This window comes from Empidonax traillii, unplaced genomic scaffold, assembly GCF_003031625.1.
Source record: "Empidonax traillii isolate 1590-97213 ecotype Southwest subspecies unplaced genomic scaffold, ASM303162v1 scaffold1247:size388203, whole genome shotgun sequence".
Lineage (NCBI taxonomy): Eukaryota > Metazoa > Chordata > Aves > Passeriformes > Tyrannidae > Empidonax > Empidonax traillii.
The window spans coordinates 153,834-169,895 of NW_020956440.1; the positions used below are offsets into that span (position 1 = coordinate 153,834).

Consider the following 16,062-nt stretch of genomic DNA (forward strand, 5'->3'; position numbering starts at 1 on the left):
CTGATGTTCACATGCCCAAGTTGTGTCTCCCTTCCTTCCACAAGTGAAACCCAGCCCGAATTCCAAGGCATCTGCAATAATCTCCTGGCTTTGTCTTGCAGGCAGCATTCTGATTGCCCGGTGTTTTTGTGCTAAAGATCACCAGAACAGAGCTCTCCCAGGAAATCTTGCATCACCTAACAGCATTAATTTGTTTTCCAAATGCCAAGTGCATGTCTGATTACCTATTGAATAGAACTAATTAGGTTTCTCTGTGTATCAGAAGCTAAAAACACTCTCTAAATTTTTCTCCAAGACACAAAGCATTGGATCCATTGGAAATCTCAGGGTAACCTCTTGATTGTGGCTTTTTGACTGAGAAATATTAATCAAGTTTGTAATTTCAGCTTTGCAGGCCAAGCAGGTGCAAGTCACCACACACTGCTGATGTTCACCCTGGGCATCAATCTGTAAGGGCATCTTCTAAGGCTTGGAAATTTTATTTTCTTTTCCTTTCAGCATTAAATTTCACCCCTGAAAAATGTAAATATGGACTGTCACTCTGCCTGAGATTCAGCAGAGTCCACAGCTCTGTTGAGCCTTCTTTAGAGACACAGGAAAAACCCTTGATAAAAATTTTGCCTTTTTTTTTTCCTCATTTTTCTATCTCCTTTCACCCAATAAAAGTGAAAAAAAAAATCATCAGGAAGGATAAATTACAATTTAAATAACCCAAGCCCTGACTAAACAGGGTAAATGAGATGAACTTCTGTACTGCAAAGGAAAATGTTAGGGTTACAAACAAAGCACATTTTTTCCCCATCTTTCAGACATGGTCTGTGAAATCACTGCTTGTCTTACTAAAAATTATTTGGGAATTATTTTGAGTCATAAAATTGGCATGAGAAGCTGGGGCAGGTCTGACAGATGTGCTACCTCTTTGTGTGAAGCCCCTCTCTAACTGACGGCATCCTGAGGGGTCTCATTGAGCACTGGCCTTCTCCAGTTCCCAAAATTTATGTCTCATCATCTTCAGGAAATCTAAAACTACCAGAAAAGTGGTTTTAATTTAATTTAACAACCTGCCCTTCGAAAGTGAGGTAAGAGCAGAGAAAGCCAAGCAGAGATGGGCCAGCAGGGCACCCTTGCCCTGCTGAGGGTGCTCTGATCCTAAACCTTCCTGCAGAGGCACAAAGTGCCAAATGTCCCAAGAAAATTCTCTCCTCTCCTAAAGAAGGTCAGCAATTCCTACCTTTCCACCTTTTCTTCCCCCCTCTGCCACCTGACCATGGTCCTGAGCAGCAGCCCTGGCCAGGGCTGTGTTTAATGGACTATCCAACCATCATTCCCCACTTGTCCTTCTCCCGACTGTCTGATTTCCATGAACATGAACTTTTCAACCTTCACATCAACAATTCTCTGGGCATTGCAGAAGTTTCCAATGCCAGTGGGTACTGACTGGGCTTCCCATAAACGAAAAAAATCAACCAAACAACCCAGAGATACCAACGTGGCATTGCCAGGAAACCTGCAGAGATAAGACTGAGAAGAAACGTCACCTCCAGGGGTGGGGGATGTTTGCAACACTCTGCAGGTTATTTTGTGCAGAGGAAAAAAGAGTTACTCTAAGCATGTGGTCACAAGAGGAGGACACAGAGACAGATAAACACGGCAACAAACCCTGCCTGAGCATTTTTGAGGATATTGTCTGATTTCCTGCTATTTTCTCTATAAATACAAAGTTCTACAATTGTTATGGCTCACGTTTATTTTACTCTTTCAGTCAGAGAAAATCTATTATGGATTTCTTCCTCGAAGGAGGAGTCAGTTTTTTGCAGTGAGAAAACCTCTTTTAGGTCTCCTGACATCCATCCCATCGCTCATTTGAGCAGATTTGTCACGTCATTAAGGAAATCACAGCAACTCTGCACCAGCTCTAATGACCTAACGCACTGGCAATGCTCATCTCAGTCTGTGCACAGAAAACAACACAGAATCATGGAATCATTTAGGGTGGAAAAGCCCTTTAAGAGCATTGAGTCCAATCATTAATCCAGCACTAAACCATGTCCCCAAGTGCCACATGGCTTTTAAATCCCTTAGCCAAGTCCATTCCTTCTCTCAGTAGCCCTTTTCTGTTGTCACCTGCGTTAGAGTTAATACTTACCCCTCCCACTCGTTCAAAGTGATCCCCATCCTTTTCAAAGTCTATCAGGTGCCCATTAAATGACCAGGTGAACATGATATCCAGGGAGTGGTCGTGGGAGACCTGGCAAGGCAGGACGATGCTCTCTCCAACCGTGACATCCATGCTGAAAGGTGACACCATCACCCGGGTTGGATCTGCAAACAACAAAGGAAGGGGAGAAGAGAGCGTTGATCTGGTGCTCCTGAGGAACACGTAGAGCTGGGAGAGATCCTAAGCAATCTCCCACAGCTGGTGATCACTTAGGAAGGTCCTTAATGCAGCAAGTGAACCATCCCATCTTTGCTTTCATCCTCCAATACCTTTCTCCAGCTGTTGGATTGAAACACTGTTAACAAACCCTCCAGAATCCTCTTCCAGCCACCATTCCTGATGAAGAAGGAGAAAAGAAAGGGCTGGAAAAGTGTGCAGCAGATCTGAAAGGCTTGGTTAAAATTTTTGAGAGAGCTCAGAGGTCAGAGATTCTCTTCTCTCTGAATCTTCTTACTTCAAAGGGCTGTTTCACAGTCACACACTGTTCACCATGGTTATCAGAAAGCTATTCTGTTGTTCCTATATTAAATGTTGCCTCAAGAAAACTCTCTCAGTGTAAAATCTCCAAAAACTAGAACGAAGAAGGTGATAAAAACATGGGTGGTATCTGCTCACACCTGGAAAGGGAAAGAATTGGCTGAGGTTGCTGTTGTACCTTATTTTTACTGCAGACTTGGTGATGGTGTAGAGCACTGGCCACAGTCTCTGGGGTTTGACATTTCAAAGCCAGGCTGTTTCCTCCGTGCCAGGAGAGTCCCCACGAAAAATAAAGGTGAATAATGAGAGCTGGGACACCATGGACACCAAAACCCTGCCCCACCGAGCCAAGTGCTGGAGTGGTGTCAGAGAGGGGTTTTGGGGTGGGAGGTGGCTCTGGGTGCAGTGACTCCTCTGTCTGATGTGCAGCTCATCAGCAGGTCAGACTCACATTTTAAGTCCTCTGTGGTCTTACACAAGATGTCACTGCCCTGTTGAGCTAGAACGGAGGAAGTTATTTTAGGGAGGTGAAGCAGAAAAAAGGGCATTGCCCTGAACACGACACTTCCAAAGGGAAGCCCCCAGACCTGCAGGGATCTGTGACGTAGCAAGTTCTGCCTGTTAAATACAGGCAGCAGCTCCACCTCAGCTTCAGGACTAATCCCTTATTCACAGCTGGAGTTCACACAGATCCTTTACCACTGCTTTAATGGTCTATTTTTCACTTGAGTCCTGCAGCAGGAGCAAGATGGTGGCACAGAAAGATGAGCCACGACACGTTATGCAGACTCCAGCTCCTCGGCTGTGCCCGTGAATTCCCTCGGCCTCCAAAGCTAAACATTTCTCTTTCATTTCTGTTGACAAAAATGCAGTCATTTTTTTCTACAGGGCCTCGGAGGAAATGAAAAGGAGACAAAATATTGCTTAACAATGAGACCAAAAGTCTGAAAATCATATAGAGATAGATATTTTTGCTTATTCCAAAAATCTATTCTGCACAACTGTCAGGCTAAAATAATACCAGCATTATTCAGTCTCTGGGAGATGACACCAAAATCTTAACTACTTCTTCCAGAGACTATTGCCCAACTGCTTAAGCCTCTGCTAGAATAATAAAGATACAGCAACAAAGATATGGACTGGACAGAACTACTCCCTGAAATCCAGGGGATGCAAAGCTGCTCCCAGATTTTCAAAGACCATATCAGAAGTGTACAGGAGGTGGTGAAAAAGATTTAATCTCTTTCTGTATGGATTTCAGATCAAGTCCTGGGGGACTTGACTGTATGATCTTGGACAAATTTAGTTCATCTGTATTTTGAGTTCACTTCTAACCAGAGAAACTCTTAACACAACCACAGGAGGTATTATGAGGTTTAACTAATTGATACAATTACATGATTAATACATTTAAAATTTCTTAGGCATAAGCAGTATAAGTGCACATGACTAAAACAATGTTTAATTATTGCTTAGATTTATGGCATTATTTTGGATGACTGATGTATCAGGATTTTCCAGTCACTTGGTGTTGCTACAGCTGAAACTCAAGAAGATCTGGAACATCCCAAGCTCAGGATGCTACAGGAATACCCACACCAGCAGTGGGGCTCAGGCATGGAATCACTCCCTGAAATCCCTCCCAGCATCAGAAGTTCATCTGTTTTATAAACATGTAAAGAGTGAAGAGTATAAATATACAGAATATAATTGTATAGAATTGTAGAATACAGAATATATTCTCAAGTAGAACTCTGGCATATATTCTGTATTCTGGAATTCTATACAATTATAGAATATATTTATGTTCTAAAATATAGTTAAAATATTTATTGAGAATTACAGAATATAGAGTTATAATAGAATTTATATTCTATATAGATATAAAGAATGTAAAGAAATGGGTGTTTGCTAAAGGCCAGAGCAGCTCAGCACAGCTCCTGCAGATGTAGGAACTCTGAGTGCCTGGCTCCTCCAAAAATCAGCCCACAGGTTTCATGGAATCATGGAATTGTTTAGGTTGGAAAAGCCCTCTACGATCACCAAATCCAACCATTCCCCCAGCACTGCCAAGGCCACCACTGACCCACGTCCCCAAATGACACATCTACACATGGGGATGGGGACTCCACCACTGCCCTGGGCAGCTGTGCCAGGGCTGGACAACCCCTCCTTACAGAATTTTTCCTAATATCCAACCTAAACCTCGGCTGGAGCACCTGGAGCCCCTTCCTGCACATCCCTGGGAGGCTCAGGAGCCAGGCAGGGCTCAGGGATGTGTGTGACTGTCTGTAGGTGTCACTGAAGGCTCAGGGAAGCAGCAGAGCTCCCTCTCAGCCTTCCTTTCACGCCAACATTTTCAGGAGCACGCTTTTTTCGTGTGACAGAAACGGCACTCTGCAGTTTTCCGTGGTTTCCCCTGCTCCCCAGCCCCCTCTGGCAGCACCGGGGGCTCCTCCTGTGTTGTGTCACTGCGGGCTCTGAGCAGCCTCAGCGCTCTCGGGGCTGGTCCTCAGCTGGAGCAAACCCTCATGGCCACACCAGGACAGCTCTGGATGTCCAGCCACCCCCCAGCCTCCCTGGGGGGGGGTGCACTGAGGTCATCTGAGTTTGTCTTGCCTATTTCTGTCCTGCCTTACATCCCGATTTTCCTGAGTTTCCTCCCTTGGCTTCGTTCCTGCAGCGCCTTGCAGAGAACCCGGCGCGTTCCTGACTGATTAAAAGCATTTGCTTCATACTACAGGAGATTCTAACAAAGTTTTCTTGCTTGCCTAGAAGAAAGGGAGCTGAGCAGCACTTCCCATCCGTGGGAAGGCTGTAATTGCTTCCCTCCTGTCCCTGCCAACAGCAGCCTGTCGGTGCCATCAGTGCCGCCTGCGTCTCCCGGCTCCTCTCGGGATGCATTTCCAAGCTGCAGGCACTGCAGGCACGGGCTGAGGGGCACCATTATCCAATCTGCAAAGGAACCACCCCACATGGATGTGCTATTATTGACCGGGAGTCCCTCAGGAGGGATCTCCTGTTTGGGGTAAATGGTTCTGCCTCGCTGCGCCTGCACGGGCTGTGCCGCGTCACATCGACCTGCAGGAGGTGACACAGTGGGACACGGTCTGCAGGGCCACGACAGGAGGGACAGAAAGCACAGCAGAGGCTGACACTCACAGATAATGCTTTTTTCCCCCCTTAAAAATATAGGTCAGTTCAAAGCATGCAAAGAGCTTTGATCACAGAGTCCCAGGATATGCTGAGCTGGGAGGGACTCGCAAGGATCATCCAGTCCAACCCTCAGCCCTGCACAGCCCCATCCCCAGCAGTCACCCCCTGTGCCCCAGAGGATCATCCAAACCCTCCTGCAGCTCTGGCAGCCTTGGGGCTGTGCCCACTGCCCTGGGGAGCCTGTTCAGTGCCAACCACCCTCTGGGGGAAGAACCTTGCCCTGAGATCCACCCTGAGCCTGCCCTGGCACAGCTCCAGCTCCTGTCACTGGGCACCACAGATGCAAGAGAAGCAGGGACAGCAAGAAGCCATGCCACAGATATTGTGCCCATCAGCAAGATTTCCACTGACCAGAGGGTATTTTCCAGAACTTCTGGTAAGTGGCCGCTTGGATCCCATTTCCAAACGTGCCCCTCTCCAACCTGGCTCTGCTCCACAGGGCATGGATTCAGCGATGGCAAGAACCACAGTGCCTTTCAGTGAAGGATATCAAAGTCCTCAGTAAACAATGAGATGTGCTTTGCCAGCCCTGGCTGCTGGAGGAATACAGAGCATTTTCCTGTAATAAAAGGCTGAGCTGTAACATGCTCAGGAGATACAGCTCCTCTTGTTGGCCTCAAATCAGTGGAACTGAACATTCACAGACAGATTAAAAGAAAAAAAAAAAAGGAGATAATGTAAGCATTTCCAAAGCTGCTTGCTGAACTCTGTGCAGCTAATACCTAAATGATTATTTAGACATCCATCCCAGCACAGAGCAGGTCAGAGGAGAAGGAAGAGAAGGGAATACTCAGGTTTTGACATATTTATCCAGCATAAAAACCCTGAAGAAATCAGAACTTCTCCCCTCCCCCCCCGCCCCCAAATAAATGTTTCCTTCAGTCTGTTCTACTTCCAAGGGAAATCTTCTGAGACCTTGAAAGATTCCAGACTCTCTTCTTCCAGCATTGCCTTCACTTCAGTCAAGTTTGTGCTTCCGTGCTGCTAAATTTGGTTAATGCAAGCTAATGGGAATTTTGTAAAAAAGATCCTATAGAACCAGGGATTCATTAAGGTTGGAAAAGACCTCCAAGATCATCAAGTCCAACCTCTGACCTATATTGGGGTATCTCTCCCTTTTACTCTTTTGCCTAAGTAGGAAAAATCTGTTGTAAATACTCCTGGCTTTGGTTATGGGCAGAAAAAAAACAGTCTGGAGCTTTTTTAAATGGAAAAAACCCCACACCCCAGCAGTGTTTGTTTTTGCTGATGGATATTTCCTTCAAGTACATAAGAAATATTCATATCCCACCTATTATCCTCGGAGTTGTTGAGGATATGAGTAGCTTGGATGTGTCCTGGCCAGAGTGGCTCCTCAGGGATGGAGAGGGAGGTCATTTATTCCAGGCTGGCCCAGGGGAGCTCCCAGAGCCAAAGCCATTCCAGCCCAGCAGGCTCTGACTCTGCAGCACGATCCGTGCTCGGAGCACGCCAGGGCATCTGCTGGGTGTTTAATGAAAGCCAGGGTGGCTGACAAGGTAATTCCAGGTTCAAGCATCAGTGCTCAAGTGCAGGAGTTTATGTTCAATTACCAGATGCTTCAAACAAGGCACTGAGACAAAGGCAGGCGATGCCAAGCACAGGCTGCAGCCAATTCCAGGGAAAACGGTGCTGCTTTTCCTGGGGCTCTGCTTCCATCACTCTGCTGATATTCCTTATGTGGATCCGGGCAGATAAGCAGCAGTTTCTAGCTTGATTAACTATCTAATTACCTATTTCTCTCAAATGAGTGTTAAAGATACAGACACATTTTTTTCCTGATCTGCATAAGCCATTTCCTGTACAAGGTTTGGGAAGTAAACCTTTATCCTGGATAAATTGCAAGGATCAATCACTGCTCTCACTGTGCCACAAGCCAGGGGTAACAGTGCAAACTTGCACTAATGAAGGTTTACCTTACCTGTATCAAAGATAAATCTTGCTTCCTGTGCAAGCTTTGAAACTGTGTTTTTCCTGTAGATTAACTCAAGCACTTGGGACTCACTTTTCCTCCTTTTTTTTTTTTTTTTTTTTTTTTGGAATACCAGCATGTTTACCATTTCCATTTCGCCTTTTATCAGCGGGACTTAATAAATGCATTGCAGATCAATGTCCTCTGTTTGCAATGACATTTTACATTATTGTATTGATTCCAAGGCAAATCGTGTCTGGAGATAATAAAAATCAATCTTGCAGGTAGAGTCAGCTGGTTTCTATGAGCAACCAAAGAATCCAAGTCTCCAGTACATGAAAACACTCAAATGTGCTCTAATATTTCGTTCTCTGTTTGTGAATGAAACATTTAGCCAAGACCAGAAAGTCAAAAGCATCTGAGGCTTGACTAGTGAAACTTCTGGGAGCTCTGAGTGCTCTGGGCACCACCAGACACCGAGAGATCTGCAGAAAAGAGGAAAGTGCACCCCTAAACTGAAGAGATTAAAAAACAATGAATAACACAATAATAATAATAATAATAATAATAATAATAATAATAATAATAATAATAATAATAATAATACGAGAGCAGGGCAAACTCCAGCTATCTTAACAGACTGAGTACCTTATGGGGCACAATCAAGACCAAAATGAAAGGGGGGAAAGGGAAATATTTACAATATTTGGACTTGAAAATATCACAGATGTGAACTGTGATGAGTCACATAGAGAATTTCAGGAAGAGGACACAGCTTTTATGCCAATCTCTCTCCTCTTTTCCACATAATCAGCTGTTACACTTGTACCAGACAAGCAACTGATTTATAAGCTCAGTTCTTACCAGGGAATTCCACGGCATTTACAGCACCCTGTGCTGTGTACAACGGTGGTTCAGCCCAATAAAATATAATCCTATTAAAAGGACACTATCAGTTCAGAAAAGGGACTTTAGGCCTGGGACTGAAGTCACTTAGCTCTGATTTTAGCCACGTGTGTGATTAGTGCTCCAGATCTTGCCATGTAATCAGGCAGCACCAATCTGCAGCCATAAAGGCAGTGAGACACAGCCTTTATTTTTTATTTAACAGGGATTAAGGGAAGGAAGGATGGAAATCTGACCTCTCCAGGAAGAGCAGAGACTCCAATTCAGCAACACACCCAGCTGAGCTGGGTGTTTAGGACATGCTAAAATTGCTCTCCTGAAGGAGGATCTTTATCTCGCTGTTTACTTTTGGCTTAAATCTCGCTCTATCAGAATCACTGCAATTATTTTCAGCTGGGTGCCTGAGCCCCTTTCCCTGAGGGGCTTTCTGTCAGGGTGGGAAAGAGGAGGGGAGTTTGGATGTTGTTATTCCCTGGGACTGCCCTCCTAAGGGTTCCATCCACCCAGCTGCTGCAGGTTCCATTTTTCAACAAGTTTCCTTCTCAGCTTCGTTCAGAGCCGAAGTGCAGCTGAGGCACAAGTTATTAACATATTTCTTACACTGATATTGAAAAAAAAAAAATCATGCTCGTGGATTGCAAACTGTCTAAACTTGATGTAAGAATCTCCCTCCCAGGAATTAATGCCTCCCACTGCCCAGGCAGGGACCGGGCAGTCAATCAGGGGATTGCATTTCTGCACACTCAAATCTGCATTCTCGGTGTGGCTGAATAATAAATGAAGGTTAATTTAAATCTGAAAACACATTAAGAAAGAAATTGCAGGGAAGGGTACTGGGGAGGGATGTGCCATTAGAGCAAATCCAAAGACAAAATATATGAAAATATATCCACTCCACCGAGAGTGCAGAGAGTGTTACTTATCTGACGAGAGGGCACAATAGTCCACTTTAACCTCCATTTTCCCCAGTGCAATGCAATCTGATCAAATCAAGCTCTCTCCATGCAATTGTCACAAAGAAAAATCATATGTAATGGGGTCTGGAAATGACAATCAAATCTGTCACTCGTAGAAGTTCGTGCTTGCTCTTTGCAGCAGCACCCAACGGCTCCTGATTACACCACGAGCCCCAAACTTCCCTTCCCCAGCTCCTGGCATTTCAGGCTAAAATAAAAGTCACTTCAGAGGTGCCTCGGATGAAATGGCTCTGTTTGACAAACGACTCGACGTTTGTGACACGTTTTACAGATAACCCAGAGAATTCACAGCGTCACCTTTTGTGGGCTATTGATTGCAACCAGCTGATATCCGTCTTTTCAAGTATGGAATCATCCACTGTCACTGCAGAAATGATGGCCATCTTCCAGAGAAGGTTAATCAGATACAGCAGAAATCATACCTAATCTTTGATAAATTGCAAGTGGCTCAGGGATCAATCCCTGTTCTCCTTGGCCCACAAACCACGGCTCGTTGTGCCAGTGCCCATGGACACGGTGCCCAACAACATTTTGCCCCCCCCGGAAAAGTTCAGCCTGCTGAGATGGTTCATTTATGGGACTTTTTCAGGTTTTGAACAGCAATGACCACGAATCAAAAGATTTCAGAAAGCATCAGAGCAGCAACAATCTGATACCCAGGCACTCAAACTGCAAAATCACGGAGTGACTGGTACATCTTTAAGGCACAAATCTGTATTTTAGGTCTTTCCTACATGAATTGCATGTCTGCTTTCCACACCCTGCCCACCAGGACCAAGATGTCAGGATCAGCTGACATGCAAGAAGAAATCCCAAATTGAGAGTCATTAGGAGCAGATGCCTCTTTAGCTGTCAAACTCATGGAATAACCTGAAAATCCCTAGCTGGACTTTCCACCTTCCCAGTGAATGATCCATAGCTTAACCAGCCTTAATATCACATGGATCAAGGCTTGCATGTGTCATCAATGCCCTGGGATAAGCCAGGCGTGGGGGACAGGTCATTTATCAAGCAGCAAAGGACACATTCATCTTCCCACGTGCCACTTGCACCTGGAAAGGGAAGTGGAGGGCAGCACCTACTGATACCTCTGAAAACAGGACAAGTTTTTACTACTTTTTAACTGTTTTGTTTTACTGTTACATTGCAGCTTGTGGAAAATATACCTTATCAAAAAATACCTGTAAACTGAAGTCAAATGAAGGAGCACAACAACACATACACCAACCCAGCTGCAAACCTCAGGATTTTACAATTATCCAAAGAACTGAGTCAGGCAACAGAGAGGCATGGAAAGCAAAGAGTGAGGCAGTGATTTTAGCACTTTTAATCAGTATTCCCAGAGGAATTGCATCCAGGCTGCCTGTGGCTCCTGCTAGGAGAGCACAGCAGGAGAGCCAAGCCCCTTAAACACCAGTTTGAACATTCAGACTTTGAATCACAACCAAATGTGAACTATTAAGCTTAACAGAATTCCCATGAAAAGACAATTAGATAAGCAAAAGAGGAGGAAGAGTGCAGAGCAAAGAGGAAGGTTGTTCCAGCATAGGCACAGAATAATTGGGAATAAAACAAACTCTCCTCCTCACTTTCTCTCTGACCTTGAGCAAGTCATTAAAAGTCACTGCTGCCTTATTTGCCCAGCCTATAAAATGGATCAGACCTTCATTATAAACTGTTTTGTCTTCCTACACCGCTGTGCACAGCAGATATTTTTATTTAAGATGAACTTTTTCTCGAATCCCCGTTGGGATTCGCACACTGCCACGAGCACGTCCGACGCCCAAACACCTATTACCGAACAAATCAAGTGACAGGAAGACCAGAACCAGCAAAACAAACACTGAAACAAAAACTTCCTGGGCTGCAAAGGTCTAATTTGTATCCTGGGGAAGGTGAGCTGGGCTCTCAATGCCCTGTGCTCCTTTGCTAGGAAGTGACTGGTTCCAATTAATTAGTGACACAGAGAGGAGACAAACCCTCCTTCCGAGGGCCGTGTCACTGCTCTGCTGCCTGGCTGGTTGAGCCCTGGTTATGATGTTATGGAAGGGGCAGGATGGAGGCAGGATCACAGCTGAAACGAAAACAACAACTTGCAAGACCATCCCCTCATTAGAACTTGCTCAAAATCCGCAGCTCCCACTCCACTGAATAAATCTTCAACTCAGAGCATCATTAAAAAGCGTCCCTGACATTTCTCCTGTTCCATGGCATTTTACCTCAAATTAGACACAGGTTTTTCGTGGGTAAATAATTTCGAACCCAGAATCAAGGCCCAGACACACACCCAGAGCAGTGGAGGAGCAGAGTGTCAGCTCCATCCCTCCTCTCCGCCTGCTTCCAGTGACGGCCGAGCTTGGCCCTGAGCACACACTCCTCAACATTCCTCCCAGACACTCCCACTCCCAGCTCTCTGCTGCAGGAATGATGTTCACTGTCAACTGCACCACACAGTTTATTTACCAGTCCTTTACAGAGACGTCATACTGTGCACTTAAAACACGAAGGGAACTAAAATTTTCGCTGCCGACTTCCTGAAGAAACAGATACATTCACAGTGAGGCTGGAAGAAAACAGTACTAAAACCTGCAAATTGCATCACTAGCTCTTCATGATCCACTAAAGAACTTCAAACACAATGAAAGCAAAAATCATATTCCAAGTGTGTGTGTGTGATAGACAAAGACAGAGGAAACCAACCCAAGCCATGGCAAGTCAATTTAGTGACAAAATTCCTCATATTTCAAAGTCAACCTGCTTTTGAGCCATGAATATTTGTATTCCTGTCCTATTCCCAAATGACTGGCTGGGGTACAGTGATACAGGACACCTAGGACTGAACCTATTCCAGTTACTTTCTCTCTGCCATCAGGATTTTGGGATGAAGACAAGAGCCTGTAGTTCCATATTAACTTTGTTGGGATTGCTCACAATCTTGCTTAAATTGCTTTAAAAGAAGGGCAAACAAGGTCACAGGAGTCGCTGATATTGCACCAGCAGCTCACCATTGTTCAGCAGCGCTGCAGATCCCCCCTGATGTGTCAAACCCATCCCTCCTGGTCTGTATTCCTGTGCCACCCGGCCACTGCTATCTGGAATAACCTGTTTGTACTCCAGCCAGGCTCGGGGAGGAAAAACCACAACAGCTCAACCCCCTCAGATGTTTGGCTCCACTGAGCTGCTTCCAAAAATGCCTCTGAGCAAACACACCAAAGGCCTGGTATTTCCCCAAGTGCTGTCCCAGATTCTTGTCTTCGACACTCTCACACTGCCTCCTCCTACGACACAAAATGTGCTCTCTAAACACTTCCTCGGTGTCTTTGATGTTACAGGCACAGCCCTCAGGCCACTCTGTTCCCAGGCACTGCTTTCAAGGATAGAAAATTCACTTTCCCTCTCTGCTCTCCCACACTGCTTTCCTCGTCCTTACCTGACACAGAGATCAGCAGTCACTTCCCCAGTGCAGTCATGTTTAGATCATCATCATCATCATCATCATCCCTGCCCAGTCAGGCTGAATTTGGAATGGAGAGAAGTGGCTCTGGGGAGATCTTCTCCCACCTTCCACAGCAGCCCCACGAGCTACAACCACCTCAGTTTTCTCTGTTGCACTGTCTTCTCTTAGAGCATGGCCCTAATTTACCCAATAGCTGTGGAATTCCCACGAAACTCGTGTCTGGAAGTTCATCCCACTGCGTGCTTTGAGAAAGGACAGAAAGCTGTGAAGATGAGGACCAAACCCACAACCTCAGCAGACTTAACTCCTGATGTCAGCAGACTTACAGTGCAGGATCTTCTCCAGCATTGCATTCCATCTGATGTGAAGCACAACCTAAAATGTCAAGTGCAACTGTCATGTCTCATTTTCGAGGAACCAAAAGAGCTCCGTGAAACCAAAAGCTCAAGGAGACAGATCTTGCAGTGCCTGAAATTTGTGTAACTCTCCTGAGACCTACAAAGCTGCAGGAACCAGGATGTGACCCCTCATTCCCGAGCCCAGGTGGATCCATTTATCCTAAACAGAATGTGTGTGGAACCAGCAGCATCATCAACTGCCAGAGCTGGGCATGGGAGACGTCACCAAACTGAATATCCTGAGCTGGAAGGGACCCACAAGGACTGAGAACAACTCCTGGCCCTGCACAGTTTGTTACTTACACTTTATGTACCATCACATAAACACACTCACTTATCATCGAATGCACTACCTTCACTCTGATGTAAATCTGTGGCTCGGTTTTAACTGCGTTGGGTTTTCACATTTGCCTTCAAATGTGAAAAATATTTTAACCTTTCTGGAATGGATCACGCGAAAATAAATCGGAGCAAGTTGATGAAAAGTGTTAATTAACCTGCTTTCGTCTCATTAAGAGCCTGTTTTAACCTACAGGTCACTCCTCTCTCAGCTGATGTATGGATCTGATCTTCAGTGATGAGCTAAACAACCCAATCTTTTACTGATGATGGAGAACTCCTGCACCTTTTCATTTTTTTGGGCAGAGGTCAAGAAAATTCCTAAGCCGAAAGTGCCGAGCTTTTAAAGGAATTATCCCAACCTTTAATTTTTCCTGGCAGAAGAGACTGCAATAATGCTTCACCCCCTGCAAGAATTTGTGGGTTTAAGATAAAAGTACAGAACAAAAATAGGATTTTTCTTCCCCTCTACAGGTTATACAGATAAAATTGAAATTCATCTAAAAAAATGTATTTTTTCCACATTATGTGCTGAATAAGAGACATCTATAAGCATCAGCTCCTTGCTCTAGTACTGACTTAGACCCTTAATGTGTCTGAAGGTTGGCTGGGGGTTGGAAGGACACAGAGGAGAAAGGAGAAGGTGGTGGGAGGGAAGTGGGGGGAGGAATCTGCTGCTTTTTCCAGGATCCAGAGCAAATCTTTCACTCCAACTGGCACTCTCTACATCAGAACCAGACAAAGTACCTGCAGGAGCTGCTCTGCAGGAGTCAATATATTTGTATTTCTGCTTTTAAACATATCGCTCTAATAATGCCAGAGATTAGTCCAAAACTGGCAAGTCAGGAAGGCAGGAGATCTATGCTTTTTAATATCGAGCTCTTCACCAAGATGACTTCTATCATGTTAATGGCTAAATCACACTGATTGTAAAAGAGCCAAAATGAGGCAATTAGTAAGGGCTGTGACAGGCTCAGAAAAGGAAATGCACAGGGTTTGCAGTGCGAGCCAGATGGATATCTTCAATATATTTCTTATTGTCTGCTTGTGGTAATATGTTCAATTAAACTAAGTCAGTACTACAGAAGAACCTTTGAATTGCCTGGAAAAAAAAATTAATTGTCTGCTGCAAATTTAATGAAGCTGAACGCTTGTGTTATGTTTACAAGTTTTATTTGTTATGATCACTAAGTGTTTATATGAAAAAAAAAAAAAAACACAAAAACAACCCAACCCTAACTGACTTCATTCAGCCCTAAGAGCAAAATGCTGCTATTTGATTTTATTATTGGGGGTTTATTTCATTTCCATGACTCTTTGCCATTTACTGGGTTTGTCTTTAGCAGCTGACCTAATTTTTTTTTTCTCTGCCCCGATGAGGAACCAGCAGCTCTTGCCGTGCTGCTCATTCACAGCCGCTGTGAGGTGAGTTAAGCTCTGAGTTCAAAAGCGTTTGACCCCAAACCTGTGTCATGATGTGTCCTCAAAGGGGTCATGGCTGGTCCCTGCGACTCTCACCACCCTCCTCCTCAAGGAGGGCAACAAGGATGGGGAAGGGCCTTGATTTGGAGCCCTGTGAGGACACTGAGGGCACTTGGTATGTTCAGCTGGAGAAGAGGAGACTGAGGGGAGACCTCCCTGCAGTCCCAACTGCCTGGGCAGGGGCAGAGGAAACCCAAAAACCTTTATGTGTGGATCCTCTTCCTCTTGGGGAAAGAAGTTAAAGTCTCACCTCAAGGAACTGATCTCCTGGTTACTCAGAAGCCATGACAAAGTTGAGGACAACTGGTAGAATTCACTGGCATTCACTGATTAAAAAAAACCCAGGGGAGACCTCCCTGCAGTCCCAACTGCCTGGGCAGGGGCAGAGGAAACCCAAAAACCTTTATGTGTGGATCCTCTTCCTCTTGGGGAAAGAAGTTAAAGTCTCACCTCAAGGAATTGATCTCCTGGTTACTCAGAAGCCATGACAAAGTTGAGGACAACTGGTAGAATTCACTGGCATTCACTGATTAAAAAAAACCCAAACCCTAGAACAAAACCTGTGGATGTGAGGAAGCACAACCCCGTTTCTGAAGAATGCAGCTCAATGTTGATCAAGTGATGCTGAAACAGAGACAACCAACCACAGATGGGAAGATGGG

General features: G+C 45.1%; 1 protein-coding gene across 1 annotated transcript in view; it reads right to left on the bottom strand.

Moving 5' to 3' along the window:
• The window catches only part of CNTN4 (contactin 4), a 235,360-nt gene that overhangs the window by 10,157 nt on the left and 209,141 nt on the right, over nucleotides 1-16,062 (bottom strand). Inside the window, 1 exon segment of the mRNA XM_027906109.1 lies at nucleotides 2,143-2,322. Within this exon segment, the coding sequence (XP_027761910.1) occupies nucleotides 2,143-2,322 (180 nt within the window).